The sequence below is a fragment of the Channa argus genome, chromosome 1 (assembly GCF_033026475.1).
Source record: "Channa argus isolate prfri chromosome 1, Channa argus male v1.0, whole genome shotgun sequence".
Lineage (NCBI taxonomy): Eukaryota > Metazoa > Chordata > Actinopteri > Anabantiformes > Channidae > Channa > Channa argus.
Genome location: NC_090197.1, coordinates 52,666,305 through 52,691,045, shown reverse-complemented (window position 1 = coordinate 52,691,045; position 24,741 = coordinate 52,666,305). Strand labels below are relative to the sequence as shown.

Below are 24,741 nucleotides of genomic sequence, written 5' to 3'. Positions count from 1 at the left end.
TACAGAAACTACAGTAACTATAACCCCTTTCAGACATGGAATGGAATTCTGACATTATCTTGACTTTTTTAGGAGTCGTTGTATGTGTGAAAGAAAATGTCCGAATAAACGCTGCTGATTATATCCTACAAGCCCCTTCAAGCGATGTCCATATAATGCACGCTTGTTTGTGCAGCATCTTGCTCAAGAATCATTTGGAGGATTAAAAGCAATTGAGTGGGCGTATTCATGATGTTTGTGTTACACAACTGTAGTCGAGTTGCAGGGCTCTGATGTGCCGTAAACAAAACACTGTTTCCAAAATTACACATTTTATAACACGTGCCTCCTGTGCACAATGATCGCACTTGGAAATTAAGCGGACTTTTACACCTGAGGACGCTTCTCACTCGGGCAATCATGTCTGATAGGCCTCTCCGGACAATGTCCGAGGCTGGTTTGTCCTAGCAATGTCTAATAGAGCCTTATGATTCCACCTAGTCTCCTGAAATCTGAATATGAACAAGGTTTATTCTCTCTCTTCCTGTAACCACACATATTCATATTTTTCATGTTTTACCAGTAAAGTATTTAAGGTGCAGTTTATCTTCTGTTTTCTCACTACATTTTTCTTGTTTAGTAAATGGTCTGTACTTATATAGCGCTTTTCTACCTATTGGCACTCAAAGTGCTTTACACTGCTTCTTATTCACCCATTCGCACTTACAATCACAAACACACTGATGGGGGACCTGGGGTGGGGTTCAGTGTCTTGCTCAAGGACACTACGACATGTGACCAACAACTACGAGATTGGTGGACAGCTACTCTACCTTCCTGTGCCACAGTCGCTCCTATTAACGTAACAATTCGCATTATTCAAGTCATTGTTTTTATTCCCAGGTAAAACCAGTTTTTACTTGAGAATTAAAAATGACGCATATGATTTTAACTGAACATTGTTACATAACTGCATATAAGCCTCACTTTTCTTTTATGAGGATAGGCTTTGGAAAAAATAAACACAGTAAAGTGCACATAGTTTTGAATCTCCCATAAAAGCATTGAAAGCAGCCATCATGTCTGAACAGTCATAATCTGTGGGATCACTTGATAAAGTCAGATTAACAACAACATATGTAGGATCCTTTAAACTTTATGTTTGGGAAAAGTATGTTGTTCTCCTATCTATTGAAAAATACTGGCTTTATCTTCTACTCCATCACATTTTTGTGTACAAATACAGTACTACTGGCACCATAGGTTGTGGTAGGGACTATGATGTGTTCATGCACCAGGGAGCTGTAACTCTGCGTGTAAGCTGAGGGCCAACTGCAGATGCCATGGATGAAAAATCGAGATGAGCAATCACTGTAAGAGTGACAAAGTCACGTGGCAGAGACTGACGCCTTCAATGGCTACATCTGTAGACTCACATTACTACAGATATTTACAGTAAGGCTGTGTTACACAGGGCGTTTCTTAATACAGAGTACGCTAAGTCCGGAGTTCAGACTTGGCAAGTTCAAACTTGGACTCCGGACTCCAAGTTTGCATCCAAGTATAAAACAGAACTCTCCCACATGTAAATGTATTCTATCTAAAACATGCATCTCATAAAATATAAACACTCTCTGATAGGACCTTGCTTTGATGTTTTCTCATTGACTTAGATTCTTGCTGCCTTGTACCTCACTTGTAAGTCGCTTTGGATAAAAGCGTCTGACAAATGACTAAATGTAATGTAAATGTAACAACAGCAGCTTAGCTCAGTAGTGATAACTACCCTGAAACACAACTGTACAGTAGTTGATATACAGTGACAAAATCATTTTACGTTTTACAAAAACTGACTTTTTCACAAAAAAACAACTGACACTGATTGTGATAACGAATAAACTTGTAGGTTGTATGTAGGCATGTATATTAAAAACAATGCATTTTAAACTGCACTAAAATTTTCAATTATATAACCTTTTATATGCATGCATGTATTTCTATATTGATCTGTGTGAATCCAAGACACCTTTTAATATATTATCCTTCAGATCCTCTCAGAAGCTTGGCTGCAGCCTGCTGACGTTACCACATCTGAATTAACTGTTCTCAGAGTCCCGAAAACATCTGATCAAATTTACAAATATAAATGATTTGGACAAACGGGCCGTATTAAAAATCTAAAGGGGTACTTTCTCACATGAAAAAATATTAAAACTTGATGAAGTGGTGCATGGCAATACTAAAAGTAATTTTTATTCAGCTCTGAGCTTAGCTGAAACCCTCCACCAAGACCGCTGGTTAGCTGTTATGTTTTCTATTGTGTTGACCGCTGGATGGCATTCAAGGAACTCGGGGATATCTGGCTACCATAAGTCCGGTCCGCTCCCAAAGCATCCTCTACATAGGGGCCAAGTGAGAACACTTGCGATTTTCTGATCTGTACTTGGTTATATGCAAACTTTGAATTGGAACAGTACTTGGACTTGGACTGATGACGTTTAATAAGTCAGTGAGAATGTAAGTACAGAGAATATCGCATAATCAGAAACGGCCATAATGTTTCAGCATTGTCATTGCAATGTGTGCATGTGCAATGAACTGGATACAAAAGGAAGATAGAAAGATCACAATAGATATTGCAGAGAGAAAACAATTGCATAATTTTTCTATATAACACAGCCCTACGATACATTGACGTAATAATGTGGCTCTGTGTTTTTTTTCTCTATAGCCCATGGAAAAGCAGGCCGTTCTTAGAATTTTAGCGTGTTTGACCAATTCTGTCAGCGCTACCACCTCACAGCTAGAAGATCGTGGGCTCGCAACCCCGGCCGTCTGCAGCCGTTCTGATTGGAGTTTGCATATTCTCTCTTCGCATGAGTTTCCTCCAGGTACTTTAGTTTCCTCCCACACGCCAAACTGAACACAACTTGTGACTAAATTGCCTGGAGGCTTTATACAGAAACTCTAGGAATGTCTCAAGGAAAATGACCTTTAATACAAACAAAATAACCTTTATAGGCACAGTAGCCAAATAAAATCAGATTTTCTGCAAATATGTGTTTAAAATGATGAGATGTTACTGTGCTATTCTTCATCTTATCAGATGAAAAATATTACAAGAAGGAATAAGAGAGTTTCTGATAAGAGATAAATGCTTTTCTAGGTCAAATGTGTAAATGCTTTACTAAGCTAAAACTAACAGCAAATATCGACTTCATCAGAAGAGCAAATCTTTCTAGCTACAGTTGTTAACACTATAATAAACAGACTAAATACAAAGACTCAAGAGAAATGACAGAAAATCTGCTGCCTCACAGCTAGAAGGTCTCCGGTTCGTATTTACCTCTAGCAGTCGCCTTTCTTTCCTCAAGGTACTCTGGTTTCCTCTCACCTTCCAAAGACATGCATGTTTGCAGTGTTTCCCCTAGAAAATTTCTCAGGCAAGGTGGCATAAGGATAATAGAGGTTTTGCGCACACACACATTGGTGTGCAGGACCATTGCTTAGTAAAGTCCATATAAGGGTCAAGTATGTATTGCACGCAAACAATTTCTCCTGTATGTCTCACTGGATGCACTTTGGGATGTTTCTCTTCTAACAAGCTATTTATGCTGTTGGCATATACAACTGAATATTTCTGCTAATCATGCCAGTTATATATAATTTATTTTCACTTATGTGTGGACTTGGTTTAACGGCACAAAATCATATTGTCAGACCTAATGTCACTGCTCTGCATTGTAAACTTTACATGCATTCACTTGAAGGTCGTGCATGTGCACATACCTGCAGAGCAAAGAGGCCACAGAGGAGAAGACATGAGAAATGTGCACTTCCGTTGTGTTCATACAAAGTCCTTCCTGCAGGGTTGTGTGGAGGTGTGACCATGTTTGTTTGGGTTTTAACCACTCTGTTTGATTTCTCTGATTTACATATTTTGTCTCGCTCTCTTGATTTACTCACTATGTCGATCTACCGCTGCTCTCAGTCTCACCGAGCGCAAGAGGAGGAGACAATTAAATGCTGTGTTTAAGGACAGCAACGAACAAATCATATGGCCTTTAGTAAGTCAACAATGCCTGTCTCTTTGTAACAGCTGGTTGTCATTCAAATAAAAAAAGAAGTGGATGTAGGACAGGCAGATTAATGAAATGCTTAATGAAAAGCAGATTAGTCGTAAATGTAACATCACTAGATAAATAAAAATGTTATGGCTTTTTGTAAGCAGGGTTAGGGTTAGGTCAATCACCAGACCTGTGCCCAACTGAATATTTATTTATGTGAATCACAGGCCTGATGCAATTATTGCAACCACATTTTACTTACTTTAAAAGTATTTGGGCCATCTGATGCAAACGGTGCTATATTAACCTATCAACATATCATATCATTCTTCAACGCAAATGTCTTCAGAGTACAGCAAAAAATCATTATGGAATCAAGAACCTTTGGTGTGTTTTTATAGTTTATTTAGTGAAACAGCATGGAGCTCAGCTGCATTGGCAGTACTTACTGTTGTTGGATGTGCTGTTGGATGTAATATGGTCGCACACCCTGGGGGGGTGGCTTAACAGTTAGTTTCATCTGAGCTGTGTTGCTAGATGGTGATGGGGCTGAGGCATAACCACTGGGAGGTGCTTGCTGAGGTATGGGCCGCTGGGGTACCACATTATGTCCGTTACCAGTGGTGTGCCCATTGCTAGGTCCATTCCCAGGCAGTGCTGGAAAGGGGGGTGCGGGCACCATCTTCTGTTCGCATGCCTTCCCCTTTGAGCCCGGCTTGCAGACACAGAGCTGAGGCCTGAGGCACATTCCTCCATTCTGGCACTGAGGGATGCAGTTGGCTGTAGCACAAAAACAAGAAGGAAGCGAAAGAAAGAGGAAGGAAAGACATGTGGAGAATGAAAAATGAGTGATGATGGTCATGGATCTCACACAAACAATTATGATACAAGACTTAACTTCATTATTTGAAATGTAAACTCCTGCACACTGCATCTCAGTCATGAATTCATAATTTAATGTGTTTTTAGTAATATAAAAGTGAAATTTAATGAAACAGCCCACCATCCTCATCTCTTTTTTGTCCCTTATCCACATATGCACAATTTATGACCCAAGGGTCCAGATACAAACCAACCCAAAAAGTGGTGCGTATTAATAGGAATAGATGATTTAACGGTATCCCATCAATTTCAAACAGGTAGCTAAGAAGTTTAGTGGACACAAGACCACTGGTGAACAGATGCTTCCCAAACATTACTGGGGTAATTAATAAACTGTGACATCATAAAGGCCAGTTAAGGTTAAAATCACGATAACTACCCAAACTGTTACAAAAGAATATTTCACTGATGAAAATAGTTTGAAACCTCAACAGTATTTTATCTGATTCTTGCAACGTTGAAACAACATTTCAGATAATACTGGGTCCATACAAATAATGGTAAACCTGAGGAGACAATAAATATGGGCCTGAATTTTATTTATTTATTTAATGTGGCCTTAAAAAACTGCAGTTATACAAAGTCAACTCATTCGACACTAATCAGCTACATCAAAAACACAGATGACAAGTAAGGCTGCCAGGGTAAACGTTTTTAAATCCTCCATATATGATATAATAAGGTAGCGTAATTATTGTAATAGGCCTAATGACTGAAACAGACCCAACATATTAAAGGCATGTTAAATGTTTGATCAATCTAGCTCCCGATACTTGTTTAAGTGATGTCATTCTGGAATTATATGTGAATCTCTGTGTGTGTGTGCATGCAGGCTTTTATGTATCTGCACAGGAAAGCAGCAAAAAGCCTGTAATTACACAGGCTCTGTTTGCCCCAGGCCTATGATACGAGCATCCATTTATCAGCTACAAAGCATGTGTAAGAGGCAGCATGCAGAAGTTTACATGCTACACCTCCATACACACACATACATGCATACATGTGGTTGGCTAACCCATACCAAGGAAGCTGATAGCAGATAAGACACACACACAGACACACACACACACCCTTGGACCTTAATATCACTGTATTTATCTCTCAAACTGAATATAGTCATTTAGTAATAGTAATAGTAATCTCACTAAAACTATAGAAACTAAATACTTTTCTTACTATAACTCTAACCGGTTGTGCCCAAACAGAAGGACATGCACACACACTTGACCATCTCTGAGTAATACTCTGTACTGAAAGCATTCCACTGTGTGTGTGGGTGTTTGACTGTGTGTGCAACCAGGAGAAGAAATGACTCAGAAAAACTTCGGCCATTCATTCATTCTCCATTCTTCTGATTCTTCACAAAGTTTTTTTTTGTCTAATTAGAGACCTGAAGATTTGTGAAAGTAATTAATGAACAGCTGGTACTATGTGTTTTTACTTTGGTACTTGTTACGTGTGTGTGTGTGTGTGTGTGTGTGTGTGTGTGTGTGTGTGTGTGTGTGTGTGTGTAAAAACTGAATCCACTCTCACCTGTGTAATCTGGCCACTATCTTAATCCTCCTTTGATCCATCTGCAGCCTTTGAAAATTTGAACCATCAGATCCTCTTGTCCGCACTCTCTGACTTAGGCATGTCTGGATCAGCTCTAGCCTGGCTACATATCGGGATGAACCTTCAGGGTATACTGGCAGGGGCATGTATCTACCTCTCTGGCCTCTCTACTGATGTGCCGCAGGGCTCAGTTCTTGGTTCGCTTCTTTTTCCCATCTATACTCCATCCCTGGGTTCTATTATCTGCAAACATGGCTTTTCCTATCACTGCTATGCTGACGACACACAGCTCCTCCTGTCCTTTCCACAGGATGACTCCACTCTCTCATCACACATCTTCAGCTCAACCTCTAAGACATAATTTCTTTACTTCCCAGCCAGACCTTCAACACAACACAACATTTGTTGTGAATTGGTGCTATACAAATAAAGGTGAATTAAATTGAAATTCAAGCATTGGATCTGCAGTATTGCTCCCACCGACAACCAACATCGTACCAACTGAACTTTACTGACCACATCTCTTCAGTCTCAGGGGCATGCAGATTTGTCCTATATCATAAAGATCAGACCCTACCTCACGGAATATACAAATGTAAACAAAATGACAACCCAGCTCATTGTGCAAGCGCTGGTCATATCTCATCTTGATTACTGCAATGCCTTGTTAAGGGGGTTACCGATATGCACAAGGAAACCACGGCAGATGATTAAAAATGAGGCGTGCTGCCACATTTCTAATCATGTGAGATTAATCTTTTTTGGCTGTTTAATGATGAGGCGTGCTGCCACATTTTTAATGAACCAAAAAGGTTCGTGTCAGATCTCTACACTGTCTTCCTGTAAACGCCCGCATCAGGTTCAAAGCTCTGTCTCTTGCCTATAAGGTGGTCATTTCAAGAGCTCCTGCTAACCTTAAAGTCATCATTCAGGTCAACAATTCCTCCCATCTGCTAGGATCTGCCAACAAAACACATCTGGTGGTCCTAGCACCACACAGAAGACACCCAACAAAACTGGGTTTCTTGCACTTGTATCTCATGAAATAGACACAGTTCTTCTGATAGTTTGCTTTGATGTTTTCTCTCTTGACTTTTGTTTTTTTGCTGCTCTGTACCTCACTTGTAAGTCACTTTAGATAAAAGCGCCAAATGACTAAATGTAAATGTAAAAGAAAATCTGAAGTATGAGAAAATTGGTTTATGCAACCAATTCATGCAACCAACATGTAATATCAGTGGAGTTACATTCCTCTTCCACTGAGCGATTACCTCATTGCTGTATTATCCCCCCCCCCCAGTTATGTTAGCGTTTTGAAATAACCCCACAGTTAATTTTCCACATTGGGCAAAGATTCTTTTGCTTTCTTTACCAACTAGTGTAAATAGTTTTCATTTCCCCCCCACGCCTCTCTGGCCTTGACCCAAGGCTGCCATCTGGTCTGTGAATAGTTCTCCCTCTCTCTTTTAGACTGAGGTCAGCTACACAAGAGCTCTTTTCTGTGGTGATGGTGACAGACTAAGTGACGGTAATTTAGTTGTTTGCTGGGGACAGGAAATAGATTAGCCTTGCTGATCCTCTCGTGCTTTTGATCAAACTATGTTGGCCTAGCATTTACAGTGCCCCTCTACACCCACAAGCTCTGCAAGAGTTAAAGTTTTTTGGTGTGTGAGTGTGGTCATGTTTGTGTTAGGGAGGCAGAATGATTTTCTTTGTGACACTGCCTTGATGCAAGACCTTCGCATTGAAAGGAGAAAAGAAAATTGCTCAGACTTCATGGTAACTGCAGCCGCCTGTTTTAACTACATGGGACACATGTGGACTGAATTCAGGAGCAGGTAGCAGTGGAAAGCTGTGACACTGATATATGAAGGTATTGAATTCCACATTATCTGAGTCACTGTTGGCTGTGAGAGTTGAGATGAGCTTTGATAAGATTTTCTGAGCCTCACTATTCCTCTACTCATGAGGAATCATTATTATTATTTGCAGTTATTCACAGTAATGTAAAGAGTTCACTTCTAACCTAAAGGAGAGTAGTAGATTATACTGATTGCAACATTTATTGAGGAAATGTAAATTTGCTAAATAATGAATGAATAGATATTATATAAAATGTTTCTACAACTTCTTGCACTGCTGCAGCTGATTGACACATTGACATTTTTATCTCCACTGAATTATAATAGTTGATTGAACTCACTCTCATCTATAATTTGGAAGATTTTCCCATTTCAGGGTTAATTAAATTTTTTCAACCTGCTTGCTGGAATTCAAACACACAGCTGCTGCTATAACATTGCTGTGTTAGCTCCTACCCTTCAACTCCAGGTCAAACATGGTTTTATTTGATAGATAAGGATATGGGATCAATGTATGACTTATAATGAATATATGCCCCTGAATATACAGTGAGTCATCTAAGTTATTTTAATGCTTTCCAGGAGAGAGAATGATACTACTAAATATCCACTTATATAGATAGACCAAAAGAGAAAGGTCTGGATGAAATCAATGCAGCTGCACAGGTTGGTGCCATTTTAAAGGGAACAGTTAAAATCAACAGCAAAACATTAATTGAAATAATCTGAACAGAGAACACATCTAGCTGCTTAGGTCATGACAAAATAAGCCTACCAACCCAACCTGGAACTAGCCAATATGACCAGGATGCCAGGATGAACTATTAGCTTTCATTGCAGCAAATCATTGGACTTCCTCCAGACACAATACCCAGCTCTAGCTGCGTCTTAAATGCTTTGACTCCCATGACAATGAGCCAACGCTGATGGACACAATAATGACCTGTAATGGGGGTTGGCCACTAGACAACGAGCTGCAAGCTATTTGAGTCATCAAGTTGCCAGGTGTTCCTGGAGATGGGGGTTAACACCTCTCTCATTTTTGTGCTAAGTATTGCCATACTGTAAATACTCAGACATGGATGATACACAAAAACAGATTTCTGTCATATTTGCTACAAAAATTACACTTACTGTTGGAGGTTTCATCAGAGCATGTTTGATTTAGCTTGTCACCATTTATTCTATGTGGGACGTGGGGGCACTGAAGCCTATACCAGCTGTCATTGGGCAAGAGGCTGGATACACCCTGGACAGATTGCCAGTCTATCAAAGGCTTTTTTGTGCTGACAGGCACACGTAATTGCTTTGAGATAATTTGACATAATTGTTTTGTCCTCAAAGGGTGCTCTTAATTTGCCCAATGCATTTATAGCTTATCAGGAACTTTTCTCCTATTTGTCTTGAAAATCAGATGAAAAATCTTGCAAGAACAAAGAATAGCAAAATAACATTAGAAACTTCTCATCAGATGTGCACAAACAGTTAAGTGAAACACCGATTTTATTTTGCTACTATGCCTATGAAGATTATTTTGTTTGCATTTGTTTGGTGTCTACCTTTTTTGTATTAAAGGTCATTTTCCCTGAGACATTACTAGAGTTTCTGAATAAGGCCTGTTGGACTCTGTCCATAGTCAAGTTTTACAGATCAGAAGACGAAAACATGATTTGGATTCTGTGAAGTATAATATAAACCTCCCTAAAATCAATCCCTGCCAAACCAAATAAAGATAAAGTAGTCATTTTTGCCATCTTGCCACTTGAATAGAGCTTTTGAATATTATTTGTCAATTTATCTATCTGGATTTCAGATATAAACCGAAATAACTTTCATTAAATTGCACAACTTATAAATTGATTCAGAATTTTATAAACTAATATACCATAAATGTATAATTAAGGACAGACTGTGATGATGATTAAAGGCAACAGGTTTACTAGAATTATCTGGTTTATTTTGATGAGTAAAAAGTAAAACATTTTTGATCACTTGAGTCTAATTACATATCTGTGTAAGTCAGTGTTTCCCCGTGTCCAGTGGTCCAAAAATGATCCACGCCAGAGATCATGTTATGACAAACACTGAAAAGGTTTTTAAATCCAAACTTCATTAGGCAAACTGCAAAGGCAAAAACTTCAGTGGCAGTTATGTCGTTCACCAATGACATCATCAGTACGCTTATACATACACTTGTTAATGTACCTAACCTTTCAAGACACAGCGACCACGGAAAAAACTAAACAAACCAAGAAAATTCCTGTTGGCTCATACAGCACTAATTGAGTATATCATGAAGACAAAAAATGCCAGTCATTGTTTCGCAAGTCATAAGTCTTAAGTTTTGAATAAAAAGTCCCAAGTAAAACCAACCTAAGTCAAGTCAAAGTATAGTACAAAGTAAAGTACAATATAATGTTTGTAGGCGGCTCTCACCTTACACTAGTGTGGTACAGCACAATTTAGGGCTATATCTACTTAGAAAATTTATTAAAGAAAAACCCATGATCAAGGTCTACTGTAAACCGTGAGTATTATTGAAGATACTATCAAGTAATGTTACATAAAAAAGCCAACCTTCACAACTAAATTCGTTTTGTAGAGAACATATTTGATGTTGAGGTTACATTCGGATGTGTTATACTTTTGAATGAATGCAGCACTACATTTATCACTCTTTATTTACCTGTTGTAATATAACATCCAAGATCTGCTGACTTTAGAGTTTTTTTCATGTTTTTCCATTTTAGATTTAGAAGATGCAGTGATATCTGAAATTCAAACACACAGCTGCAAATCTGTGACACAACAACCAATCAGTGTGTTTTTTAAGCATTATTCTTAATCTGTGTTCAATTCAGCACATGCACTGGATCATGCTGGTAGTTTACCATCCAGCAATCATTCCGCATAAATAGCTTCAGATTATTTGATTATTTCAGAATTAACTGTATTTAAGCAACACTTAATTTTATTTTGGAGTAGCCTAAAACATGTGTAGAAATAGTAAGACTAGACTATTTTAATCACAGCTGATAGACTGGAACAGGACACAACACAGTGAGAAAAGAGAAGAACGAAGCGTCAGCAGCTCCATCACGGCACAAACCATGTGTGCATTTTAAAAGCTCTGCAGAGGAAAATGACTTATTACTGTAGACTCTTACAGTCAATTGGTGTTAGTTTTTATTATTTAGTTGGACCTAAGACAAAACCACACACTCATGCACAAAAACAGTCCCATAATCCTATGGTCCCAGTTGGCTCCTCCTTCGGTAACCTTATTATGTCACTTCCTGTTTCTGCACACTGTTGGGTTTCTGCTAAATGACTGTTCACTGATTAATCGCAGCTCTTACTTTACTTAAATATGTGATTTCTCTACACAAGAATTACTACTTGAGACGTGACATATGAGTGTATTACACAAGCATCCGTTCTTCTAAAACATAACATAACTAACTAACGTTAATTCCAAATTTTACCCATTTTAGCTAAGCTAGCTTAGCACGTAGCTGTTAGCAATGGCTTCTATGTCTCCCTCTCAGGTGGCTCAGTGATGGTTCGTAAGAGATCTAATGCAAAAGTTAGTCTCAAATGGCCATAGTCATATGTTTTACTGGGACCAGAGTGGACGTCAATAAATCATATTTTAAGCTTCAAGCTGAAGATAAATGAAAATACATAAGATTATTAATGTTGCCCAATTATGCAAATCTGAGGTCACTAAAATGAATGTTAAATTGGTGTTCAACTTTGCCAAAACAATGTCGGACTCCTGCAAAATCTGACCTGTGGCAACACGTACAGCTGCATGTCACCATTCAACCACTGGCTGTCTAGGTGGTGTACAGCAAATCATGTGGGCTACATAAATAATTGGAAATATTTTTGGGGCAAACCTAGGCTGATCTGGACAAATGGCATCGATCCTACTTTAGGTGATGTAGCTGTCTTATGGCTGGTATTATTAGACAACCAAAAGTATGACAATCCAGAGTTGGGCCTAGGATTCAGAGATCCAGTCCTACACACCTCTCTGCAGTATCCTAACAGCTACTTTTCACTGTTACACAGATGACACCCAGTTCTGTATCTCCAAATCTATTTCCACCCTGCCTCCCTTTTCCCTCACTGACTGCCTCCTTGATATAAAATCCTGGCTCAAATGCAACTTTCTCAAATTAAACAATGAATATAAAATATAAATCTTACTTATTAGAACTAAATCTACCCTAACCAAATCTGAAAGCTTTGAAATCTCTATTGACATTGAAATCTCTCTGTCATGAAAGGCGCTTATAAATAAAATGTATTATTATTATTATTATTATTATTATTAAACAAAATAACCTAATAAAAGTTAAGATCACTACTCTTACAGAACAAAACCCCAAAACAATTAACTGTGGATTATTAAACATTAGATCTCCCTTGTCTGAATCTATTAGCAAATGACTTAATAAGTGATCATCAATTCAATTTATTTTGTCTTACTTAAACTTTGTTGCAAAGAGGACGCCACAGTGGATCATTTGTCCGCATGTTGATTTGGCAGTTTTTACACCAGATGCTCTTCCTTATGCATCTCTCACCAATTTCTACCAGGCTTGGGATTGCCACTGCATGGCTGGGGATGAGGATGGGCTGTTGGGGGTTACCCAGAAAGACTTCGACATGTGGTTCGGAAAAGTGGGGCGCAAAGCTCCGACCCTATGGTTGGCAGGCGACCACTCTACCAACTGTGCCACTTCATGTAGATGTTGACAGTAACTGCCTCAAGACTGCATTCAATTAAATAAATGGGACAGGCTCTGGGTGGCCAAGGGGTGCTTCCAGGTGACTGGACCACTACAGCTTATGTGATCAGGGAGACAGTTAAAAGGGTACTCTGTGTTGTATTGGAAAAGGGAAAAGTGGACTGTGAGAGAAATTTCAAAATCTAGGTAACACTGTTTTCACACGTCTGACAGACCCAGTATCAAACCTGCTTACACCAGTGCTTCCTCACGTTTTGTTCCCCAGCAAAAGATCTGGCTTCACATAGAAGTGTGTTAGCTAGATATCAACCATAAAACTACCTGCATCTGAACATTTGCTTCCTATCAGGGAACCCACGGGAACCAGCACAGATGATCAGTCTCAAGGACTTCAAAGACATTGAAGACAAAAGGACAAAGTGACAAGAACTTGTTAATTAAAATCCTGAGCACAATGTATAAAGGTTGATTTGCATTTACTCATCCCTTTGTTCTTTGTGTAAACCCAGCTGTTGAGCTTAATGTTTAAAGGCTGAACAGCCTACACAGCTGGGTCAAATCTGATTTGGCCCACTCTAGAGTGTAGTATTGTTCTGCTGCATGTTTTCTCTATTTTGCTAATTAAATTGACCATAACCATTCACTTGTGAGTTGCTTTTCGCCTCTTAACTTGCCTTGCAGTTTTTGCCACAACGGAATTTGGTGTCAGAAGTGGGATGGAGTCTGGACTCTGAGGGACGTACAGTAGCAGTGCACACAATTCCTCCCTACAGCTATTCTTCTGAGGAGCCCAACCGCCGCTCCAATCAAGGAGCGATACAGACCATAATAAGGCGATGAAATAGCAAAGGAGAAACACAATCAGACAAGAACTAGGTAAGAGAGCTCTATAAAACTCACTTCTGGATGGGTAGTTGAAAAGACGTTGTCATAACATTGTTATTCTACTATTGTATGCAGTGCAGTAAAATCTGAGTCGCACGAGGAAAGAAAGCGCTAAAGAATGCGCTACTAGAGAAATGGGTTTAGTACTGGGTCCTAAAAGAGAAATAAGCACCTGGCCTGGGCACAGTCTACCAACTAATTTGTCACCATTGTGTGAAGAAATGTCAAAAAAGTATAAGGGTAGTTGTAACCAATTGACTGAATGGTGGGAATTGGGTTTTCCTAAAAAAAGGTAGTCTGAGTAACAGACAGTTAGCCCAGTTAAAAGATAAACTGGAAAAGAAAGAAAGGGAGAGCGCAGAGCATCACAAGTCCTTGTCCAGACAAAATAAAACAAAGCACAAGGTGTTCCAAGCTGACTGGCAGGCATTTAGCATGTGGAAGGATGAATGTCATGTGAGGGAAAATGGAGTGTTTAGAAGACAGAATACAAACGAACATGAAAGCCCTGAACCAGAACATATCGTATATACCAAATATATTGTCCTGACACTAAACCACTGTATCCTGTATTGTCTGAGTTTCATAAGATGGATCCAGATCTGGACTCCACTGCTTCCCCCACCATAGAGGAGCCATCACATCAGGAGGAAATCCAAGACAGCCCTCCCCAATGAAGCAGCCACACAAAGGTCAGATACTTGTTTACCAACTCCAATCTTAAGCTCCATCTGAAGCAGCAAGACTGGGAACATAAAGACAATGTTTTATACAAAAATGCTATAACACTACTGGTGCAGGTTGTGAGAGCAAAGTTCGCACTTAAGCAAGACATGAGTGTGATCACTGCCATACAGCAGGAGCCAAATGAGCATTTCTCACCCGATTAACTGAGGCATATGACATTCACAGTGGTCATGTTCCACCAGAGGACGGATTGGGAAACAGCATTTTTAAACAGAATGGCAGTAAAACAGTTGTTTGACTTGGAAAATCTGTCCACTTAGAGACATTCTGCAACATGGAGAAAACGCAGAAGAGACACAGAGGCCAAATGAAGAACAAAAAAAAAAAAAAAACAGGTGCCAACATAAGCTTGATTCTGCACAATAGACCATATTCAGTGCCATGGCCAACATGACAGCTCGTGGCCAAGGACAAAGAAGTGGCTGCTTTGTGAATAAGCAACAGGCTGACTGAGTGGGAGAGCAGGGGGAGCGGACGCTGGATCAGGTGACACCCATACAGGAGCAGACATCAGATCAGGTGACCCGCACATTCACAAACACAAAAACAAAACCCAGGTACCATCTGCAAAATTTTACCATGTATAGTCATTCTGATAAGTATAAGATATTACCAGAGATTTGCCTTTAGTTGAAAATCATGAAGTGACCTTCTTAGTTGATTCAGGAGCTACAAGCTTTGTTCTAAAGACTGGCTCATTACCAAGTCCTCCCAAACTGAGTGGTAGATCATGTCTTACAGTAGGTGCTAGTGGAAAACCTGTTTTAGAGAACTGCTCTGTTCTTCTCAAATTCACTTTGGGAAAACAGAACATCAAACACATGTCACAAAACTGTCCAGTAAACTGTAAATCCGTTAGGTAGAGAAGTGAATTTGGCATAGCACTATGTTTATCTCTTGATTGGTTAAAGAATATCTATCACAGCACGGATGATTAATATCCATTCAAAATATGCATATATGTGGCAACTTGTTGACAACACATCTGATACACAGCAGCTTACTGACTTTGCGCGCACACACACACACACACATGAAGAAACATTCCAACATCCACTACACTGCACAGCACACATAAATGTAGGACCAGATGAATATGAAAGTCAGTGGTATGTAAAAAATGGGAAATCTGAAGTGATATGTTTGACAAATATGTATTGGAAACTGCTGCGGTTGCCTCTGTCTCACTCTCCACTAAATACGAAGTACTATTTAAGCGGGATACTCCACATTTTTGGCTAAACCTTCTGACTGGAGTTGGCAAGAACTGGGCCCATGGTTGCAGAGCAGGCTGTTCCTCGAGGATTTCCAACCAATAGCATCAGATCCTAGGACAGAATACAGCAGGAAGGGTGATGTACATCGTACACAATTTACATCAGTTGTACAAGTTTATAGAACATTTGAGCTCATTGATGGCCATTACACCGCACAGGCTGCAGCCTATAACATCACAGAAACTAGTTCACCACCAGAGCTCAAGCAAATTCCAAAATCTCTCTGGGCAGCCCATAAATATGATGTAGGTCTTATGAGAGATGCACTACATCCAAAATCAGACTACAGGCCATGTCAGAAACAATATCCTTTAAAGCAGGAAGCCATCGATGGCATAAGTTCGGTGTTCAATTCTCTGTTAAACGCAGGTGTAATAATTCCATGTAACAATTCTGAAGTGCAATATTTCCTGGTAAAAAAATAACAGACCAAGGTCGACCAACTAAGTGCACCAGAAGTAACTTCAACTTATTTTTCAGTATTCTGGCCAATGCTTTCTTCTCTGTCCCTGTACACAAGGACACGCAGTACTGGTTTGCTTTTTCATTTGAAGGAAAGGTTTATACCTGGACCCGTTGTCCTCAAGGCTATTCTGAGAGTTGCAATTCAAAATATTCCTAAGCCTATTACAAAAAACAGATGATGAGTTTCCTTGGCATGACATCATTCTGCAGACAGTTGATCCCAAATTATTTTATGCATGAAGCTTCCCTGTCTGCTATGGTGCATGGTTAACAACTTTCTGCACGTGACAAAATTAAGTGGACTCTTGAAGGAGAAAAAGCATTTAGTGATCTTAAGGCAGAACCTACTGTTGTAGCCCTGTTCTGGCCCCTGTTGGTTGTTATGTCAAGGCCTAAGGGTTTTGTGCTTTATTTATTATTATTCTAACCCTGTCTCCCTCTGTGCAGATTGGCCACCCTCCTTCCCTGTCATTGCCTCATCCCAGATTGGTGCTGTGGAGGGAGGCACAGCTGCCCGCACTTGTTGCTGATTGACAGTAACCTTTTTAAGCCTGCCTAGGAGCTCACTCTATGTTGTTTCGTATTGGGAATTCCTCTGCCTGCTCCAGAGTCAAGATCTCCTGTCTACACGTCAGTCTATGTTTACTGGCACTGGCACTGGCACTGACCTTCCTGCCTGTCTGGTTTTCCTTTGCCCACTGCAAGTACCTGGTCTGAACTGCTTATGCTCCTTGTTTTGCTCAGTCTGTTTAGTTTACTTTTAGATGGTATTTGCCCCCGGTTTTTCCTAACGTTATTCCTCACTCTCAGAGGCGCTTTTAGTTTGTGTATCCAGCCTATGTTTTTCCCTGTACTTGCCAGCCTCCGGGCAGTACTTATTAAACCACACTTACTCCCTACCTCAGCCATTGTATGGATGTGTTGGTTCTGCTTTTGGGTCGAGGTCTGACTTACTGTAACATTACGAACCAATGATGTCTGACCCAGCAATATCTCCCCTGGCTTGCGAAACCCCGCTGCCCTCTGAGGTGCCACTCGCAGAGTTTAGTGACCGGCTCCAGTTTTGTTTGTCTGGGGTGCATGCTCTCCACAACCATGTCTCGCTTATGGAGCAAAAGCCTGAGCCTACTTCCCCAACTGTTAGACTAGGACAGCGGGGGCCTTTTGATGGTTGTGCGCTGGAATGTCGTCCCTTTCTGTCAGCTTGCACGCTCCAATTTGAGTTTAATCCCCGAGATTTTTCCTCCCAATGATGTAAAGTTGCTTATGCGCTTAGTTTAATAAGGGGCAGAGCAAAACACTGGGGGCTTGCAGAGTGGGAAAGTGAAGCAGCTCACTGGCTCTCTTTCAAAGACTTCTCCACTCAATTAATTAGCGTTTTTGATCTGGTGGCTCGCCACCGTACCGCAGCCTCCCAGCTCCTCAGACTATCCCAGGGTAATCGTATGGTCTTGGACTACAAGGTTGATGTCTTTTATGAGGGTTTGGCAGGTCCCGTCAAGGATGAGTTGGCCGGTCGGGAGCCTGCACCACATCCGAGCCTCCCCCACCACAGGAACCCATGCAGCTGTTCACAGAAGAGTTGTCGGCATTGGAACGGCAGAGGCGTGTGGAGGGAGGTCTTTGTTTGTATTGTGGAGAGTCCGGAAACTTTATCTTTAAGTCCTGTCTGGCAAAAGGGGGGGGCTCGCCAGTGAGGGGGCACCTGGTGAGCTGCATGTCAACCTTTAAGTCGCCCTCAAGACCTTCTGTGAGGATCCGCATCTCCCACCGGGAGCATACGGATGAGTTCCTTACTCTCATAGACGCCGGGTCACATGGGGATCCCATATCTTCTGAGGTAGTTCAGAGATTTGGCATTTCTACTATGATCTCCCTTGCCTAAGTCCCCTCCAGCTCATCCAGACCACTGTACTGTCCCTGCTGAGTATCATGACCTCGGTGCCATCTTCAGTAAAGCTAAGGCACAATCCTTACCACCTCACCGGCACTACAACTGCGCCATTGAACTCCTTCCTGGTGCACAGCCACCCAAGGGCCACCTCTACCCCCTCACGAAGCCAGAGCAAGAGGCAATGGAACGATATCTCGGGGAGGGGCAGCAGTCGGGCATCATCCATCCGTACTCCTCCCCTGCGGGTGCTGGCTTCTTTTTTGTGGGTAAAAGGATAGAGGACTACTTCCCTGAATTGACTATCATTTATTAAACCAGGTCACTGTAAGGAGTACATATACTCTACCTCTCTTACACACTGCTTTTGACTTGTTGAAGGGGGCTAATATATTCACTAAGCTTGATCTCCTTGGCTCCTGGGCTTCTCAACTTCCGTAGGCTGAATATGCCCATAACTCCCTCATCCCCTCGTCTGGCTACTCCCCTTTCCAGGCTGCCTACGGCTACCAACCGCCCCTTTCCCCCCTTTGTGCGCCATTGCCAGTGTAAGTAGAGAAAGTTCTTACTCTTCTGCTGAAGCACCAGGAGCATATCCGCCTATCTGCTAATAGACGCCACACTCCTGCCTCTGAGTACCAGGTGGGAGACAAGGTGTGGCTGTCCTCACAAGATGTGTCTGTCAAGGGTGGAGCAGGGAAGTTGCAACCCCGCTTCCTCTGCCTTTTTCCTGTCACCGGAGTCATTAATCCCATTGCTGTCTGACTGGGGATTCCCTCCTCCCTACTGATACATCCTGTGTTCCACGTATCTAAAGTGTAGCGTTTCCGGGAGAGCCCGGTTCTGGCCCCTGTTGGTTGTTATGTCAAGGCCTAGGGGTTTTGTGCTTTATTTATTATTGTTCTAAACCTGTCTCCCTCTGTGCAGATTGGCCACCCTCCTTCCCTGTCATTGCCTCATCCCAGATTGGTGCTGTGGAGGGAGGCACAGGTGCCCGCACTTGTTGCTGATTGACAGTAACCTTTTTAAGCCTGCCTAGGAGCTCACTCTACGTTGGTTGGGAATTCCTCTGCCTGCTCCGGAGTCAAGATCTCCCGTCTACACGTCTGTCTATGTTTACTGGCACTGACCGTCCTGCCTGTCTGGTTTTCCTTTGCCCACTGCAAGTGCCTGGTCTGAACTGCTTATGCTCTAAACGTGACCCTCCTTGTTTTGCTCTGTCTGTTTAGTTTACTTTTATAAGGTATTGGCCCCCTGTTTTTGCTAACGTTATCCCTCGCTCTCAGAGGCGCTTTTGGTTTGTGTATCCAGCCCATGTTTTTCCCTGTACTTGCCAGCCTCCGGGCAGTTCTTATAAAACCATACTTACTCAGTACCTCAGCCGGTGTGTGTGTTGGTGTTGCTTTTGGGTCGAGGTCTGACTTACTGTAACAACTGTAGCTCCCACACTGGGTCTGCCTAATCCTAACATGCCTTTTACTCAGTTTGTTGATCAAAAAGACAGTTACATGACTTCTGTATTATGCCAACCTCACAGCGACCTGTTGTGTATTTCTCATCAAAGCTGGAGTAACAGCAGGCCTCTCCCACTGTCTGAGAGCTGTTGCTGTAGCAGAAAAAGCTGTTTTAGCATCACATGATTTGGTTGGCTATTCTGATTGGATTCTTATGGTTCCGCACACTGTTTCACACATTACACACAGAGAAACTGCACATTTGTCAACTCACCATTGGTTAAGATACCACACTGTATTGCTTGAAATGCCTAACATTGCCGGGAAAAGATGTAATGTGTTGAACACTGCTACTCTTCTTCTCACAGTGGAGGATGGAGATCCTCATAACTGCACTGAGGTGCTGTAAACCGTATTTACTCCCAGACCTGATCTCACAGACACACCAATCTTGAATGCTGACTTACAGTTATTTGTTGATGGGTCTGCTTCCTGAGATATCAAAACGGGTAGAAATCTAGGTGGATTTGCTGTTGTCACTAAACATACTGTCATTTATAGTGGTATACTACCTTCTCATCTGTCTGCACAGGCAGCTGAGCTGATAGCCCTTACAGAAGCATGTAATTTGGCCTAAGAAAAAACAGCCAATATTTACCCTGACTCACATGCATTTGGTGTTGTTCATGACTATGGTTGTTTCTGGAGGCAAAGGGCTTTTATGACATCTGCCAGAACACCAATTGTACGCCATACTCTGGTTGCAGCACTCTTAAATGCAATTCTGTTGCCTAAACAACTATCAGTAATAAAATGTGATGCTGACACTAACAAAACAGATCCCATTTCTGCAGGAAATTCAGCAGAAGATGCTGCAGCAAAAGCAGCAGCAAGGACAAAACAAATGTTTTGCCTAACTCAGTTTTCTCTCCCGCAGGAACTCAACCCACAGGCTGAACTGTCATCCATGCAGTCACTGGCAAGCAGATCTGAAAAAACTCTATGGAGAAAATCAGGTGCAACCTTACAAAATGGGGTATGGCTTGGTCCAGATGATAAACCTTTCTTGCCTAAGGCTTATTTCCATTTGTATGCAAAATTAACTCATGGTAAAGATCACACCTGCAAGGGCGGGGGGTGTGCATATGTCAACACTCACTGGTACACTAGGGTATTTTCAACATATGCAGCTGAATATGCAGAAAATGTATAATCTGTGCAGTATGCCTCTGGTTCCATTAAAATGCCATTGCAAGGTCACCCCCCACCTGAAATGCCCTATGAACATTGAATGATTGACTTCATTGAATTGTCACCATGTCAAAACAAGAGATATTGCTTGACCATGGTTTGCATGTTTGGAAAGTGGGTAGAGGTTTTCCGTTCTTCCAAACAAGATGCATCCACAGTGCTAAAAGCCCTAACAAGATATATCATTGTTTGCAGGAGTATTCCAAAAACAATCAGTGGCGACAATGGTCCTGGGTTTGCCAACAAAGTGCTGAAAGATTTGTCAAATTATTTTGGATTTAATTTCAAATATCATTGTTCTTATCACCCTCAGAGTGCAGGTGCAATAGAATGACAAAATGGCATCCTCAAGACAAAACTAACAAAATGCTGTGAAGAAACAGGTTTGACATGGATCGAAGCATTACCATTGGTGTTATTCTATATGCGTACAAGATTAAGAAGAACACATGGGTTAAGTCCATCTCAGATTTGTAAAACCTCCTAGTGTAGGGATTAATACCATCAAACAAAGTCTGATGACTGGGTGTCATGAAGATATGATGCTTGATTATTGTGCAAAACTTTCTGCCTCTCTCTCAGCCCTTCATCCCCAGGTTAAGCAGCTCTGTCTACTCCTGCAGACACCAGCCTGCATGACCTAAATCCAGGTGACTGGGTGCTCATCAAAGACCACCGGAGGAAACACTGGATGCAGAGACGTTTCACAGGACCAAATCAAGTACTACTGACTTCAAATACAGCAGTGAAGGTGGAGTGACGTGTCGCCTGGGTCCACGCCAGCCAATGCCAGAGGATCCCCACACCGGAACCAGAAAAGGAACTACACCTAGATGTACACCGACTAGACAAGGAGACAACGGCCGTGGAAAACGACCAACAAGGTACAGACAATCAAATTCGTCCCCTGAATTGTTCACCCTGGTGAGGGGGGAGAAGTGCAGATTGGGCTCAGCCCACCCAAGCTCCAACAAACATCAAGAAGGGTGAATACAGGATGGTGACATAGGCGACATCTGGTGCCCAACGATGGAGAATTCTACACAAGAGCAACCACTCAGAACAAAAGAGTGGAAGATCAGGTCCTGCATTTTTCTCCTCTTCACCATAGCTGCAACAATCCCATGGACGATCCATGAATCTTGGCACAATCAACAGATCACCCAGCATCTCACTTACATATGACAAGTAAGGTGAGACGGCTGAGACTGCACGTTCACTTGACCCATATTCTTCTACACAGTCCCTTCATGGATGATGTACAACCTGTGGATGCAATACATCAACTACACTGTGAGGACCACATTTACCTCCTTTTGTCTTGTCTGCCAGGGATACAAGACCAAATTATCAATGGTAGGACTTCCTGAGAATCCGGATTGAACAAAGGACAGTGTTAGTAAAGTTTATCTGATTGACAGAGACAGTGCAGAGGAATAAAACTGATTAACCATACAATGAAGTAGTGGGAAAGAGTAGTGGAAGCTAGGCTAAGGGCAGGGATCAGATAGAGGAAAATCTAGAGAGGTTGAGGTCTGCTCCGAAAAGCACAGGAATGAAGGTTAGTCGCAGCAATACAGAATACATATGTCTGAGTTAGAGGGTTGGATGTGTAATGGTGAGGTTACAGGGAGCACAGGTAAAGAAGGTGCAGGACTTCAAGTACTTAGAGTCAACGGTTCAGAGCAATTGAGAGTGTGAAGAGCAGTTGACAAGGCGTGACCAAGCAGGTTGGAACGGGTGGAGAAAAGTGTCAGGTGGGTTGTGTGATAAAAGAGTATCAGCAAGAACGAAAGGAAAGGTTTTCAAGACGGTGGTGAGACCAGAGATGTTGTTCGGCTTAGAGACAGTGGCACTGAAGAAAAGACAGGAGGCAGAGCTGGAGGTAGCAGAGCTTAAGATGTTGAGGTTCTCTTTGGGAGTGATGAAGATGGACAGGATCAGGAATGAGTACATCAGAGGGACAGCTCATGTTAGATGTTTTGGAGATAAAGTCAGAGAGGCCAGATTGAGGTGGTTTGGACATGTTCAGAGGAGAAACTGTGAATATATCGGTAGAAGGATGCTGAGGTTGGAGCTGCCAGGCAGGAGGTCTAGAGGATGAAGAAAGAGGAGATTTATGGAGGTAGTGATAGAGGACATTGGCTGTGAACCCCTGAAAGGGAACAACTGAAAGGAAAAAGAAAAAGAAGCACTACACTCTTGACCAGGATTTGTCCTTTACCTCACATATAAGACAAATCTCTAACACATCCTTCTTCCACCTACGGAACATTGCCAAAATTAGGAGCATACTGTCTCAAAGTGATGCCAAAAAACTAGTCCATGTATTTTTTACTTCTAGGTTGGACTACTGTAATTCCCTACTTTCAGGATGGGTGAATAAGAAGCAGTGTAAAGTGCTTTGAGTGCCAATAGGTAGAAAAACGCTATATAAGTGCAGAACATTTACCATTTCACTCGTAGTTGTCTGTCTCCCTCTCTCTGTCCCTTTCTGCAGGTGTCCCCAGCTTTGGAGCTGTGTGTTTTCCAGTGTGCAGCTACTGGTCCTACCAACCTGCCCAATGTGGTGTTGTTGCTTTTTGTTCCTCTTTTCTTTTCTCTCTCCACTTTCCACTCACCCCAACCGGTCAAGGCAAATGGCTGCCAACCCTGAGCCTGGTTCTGCTGGAGGTTCCTTCTGTTAAAGGGAGTTTTTCCTCTCCACTGTTTCTTTTGCCTTGTTCAAAGGGGAATTGTTGGGTTCTCTCTATACGTCTTTATAGTCTTGAGTTTATTCTGTAAAGTGCCTTGAGATGACTTTGTTGTGAATCGGCGAAATATAAATAAAGTTGAATTGAATTTAATTTAAATTGACATGGGAGTAGCCTATGATAAAAAAAAAACTATAAAAACTATAACCTATCCATCCATTATCTTTAACTGTGAATACTGTTCATGGTCATGAAGGGCTAGCTATCATAGGGAAAGAGGCAGGGTCCACACTTGACAGGTCTCCAGTGTATCTCAGGGCCAACACAGAGAGACATACACAGACCAACAACCATTTACATTCTCATTCACACCTATGGGCAATTTCGAGGCACTAAATAACCTAACATGCATGTCTTTGGACTATGGAAGGAAAACTGAGTTCCCGGAGGAAACCCACAAAGCATGAGGATAACATGCAAATTCCACACATGAATTCCACATTGGATGGGCTCTCATTTTAATGACAAACTAATGGGCAACCACCCTGTTGCACAAGACATTCAACAGCTCCAAAAACCCAAGAATGCTTGACAATTGTGTTTTGTGATTTTATTAATAGTTAATCAGTTCCACTAAATTCTAACATAAACGAGGGATGTGCTTTAATTCTGAGCTTTTACAGTTATTGATATCACTAAAAGATGTGATTTCTTAAAACTGACAAAGATCCACAGTATTAGTTCTGTTAAATGGCAATTAATTAAAATTAATTTGTTTTGACACAACTACCTTCACCTCATGACAATTTGTTAGATACAAATTCAATTCACTGGATCTCTGGTTTGACTTTAACCTTGAGCTTGTAATAAAACATAAATATTTGTGATAGAACTTTAGTCCAACTTTGCGCAATAAAAAAAAAACTCAACAAAATATATCACTGAAGAACTTAGTAAATTTCCTTTCCTCGGGG

General features: G+C 41.4%; 1 protein-coding gene across 5 annotated transcripts in view; it reads right to left on the bottom strand.

The window, feature by feature from the left end:
- ltbp1 (latent transforming growth factor beta binding protein 1) overlaps nt 1–24,741 on the bottom strand; it is a 142,168-nt gene that overhangs the window by 97,592 nt on the left and 19,835 nt on the right. For all 5 annotated transcript variants that reach the window (XM_067475988.1, XM_067475967.1, XM_067475978.1 and 2 more), the window contains exon 3: nt 4,496–4,826. In XM_067475988.1, the coding sequence (XP_067332089.1) occupies nt 4,496–4,826 (331 nt within the window). The remainder of the gene's footprint in view (nt 1–4,495; nt 4,827–24,741) is intronic.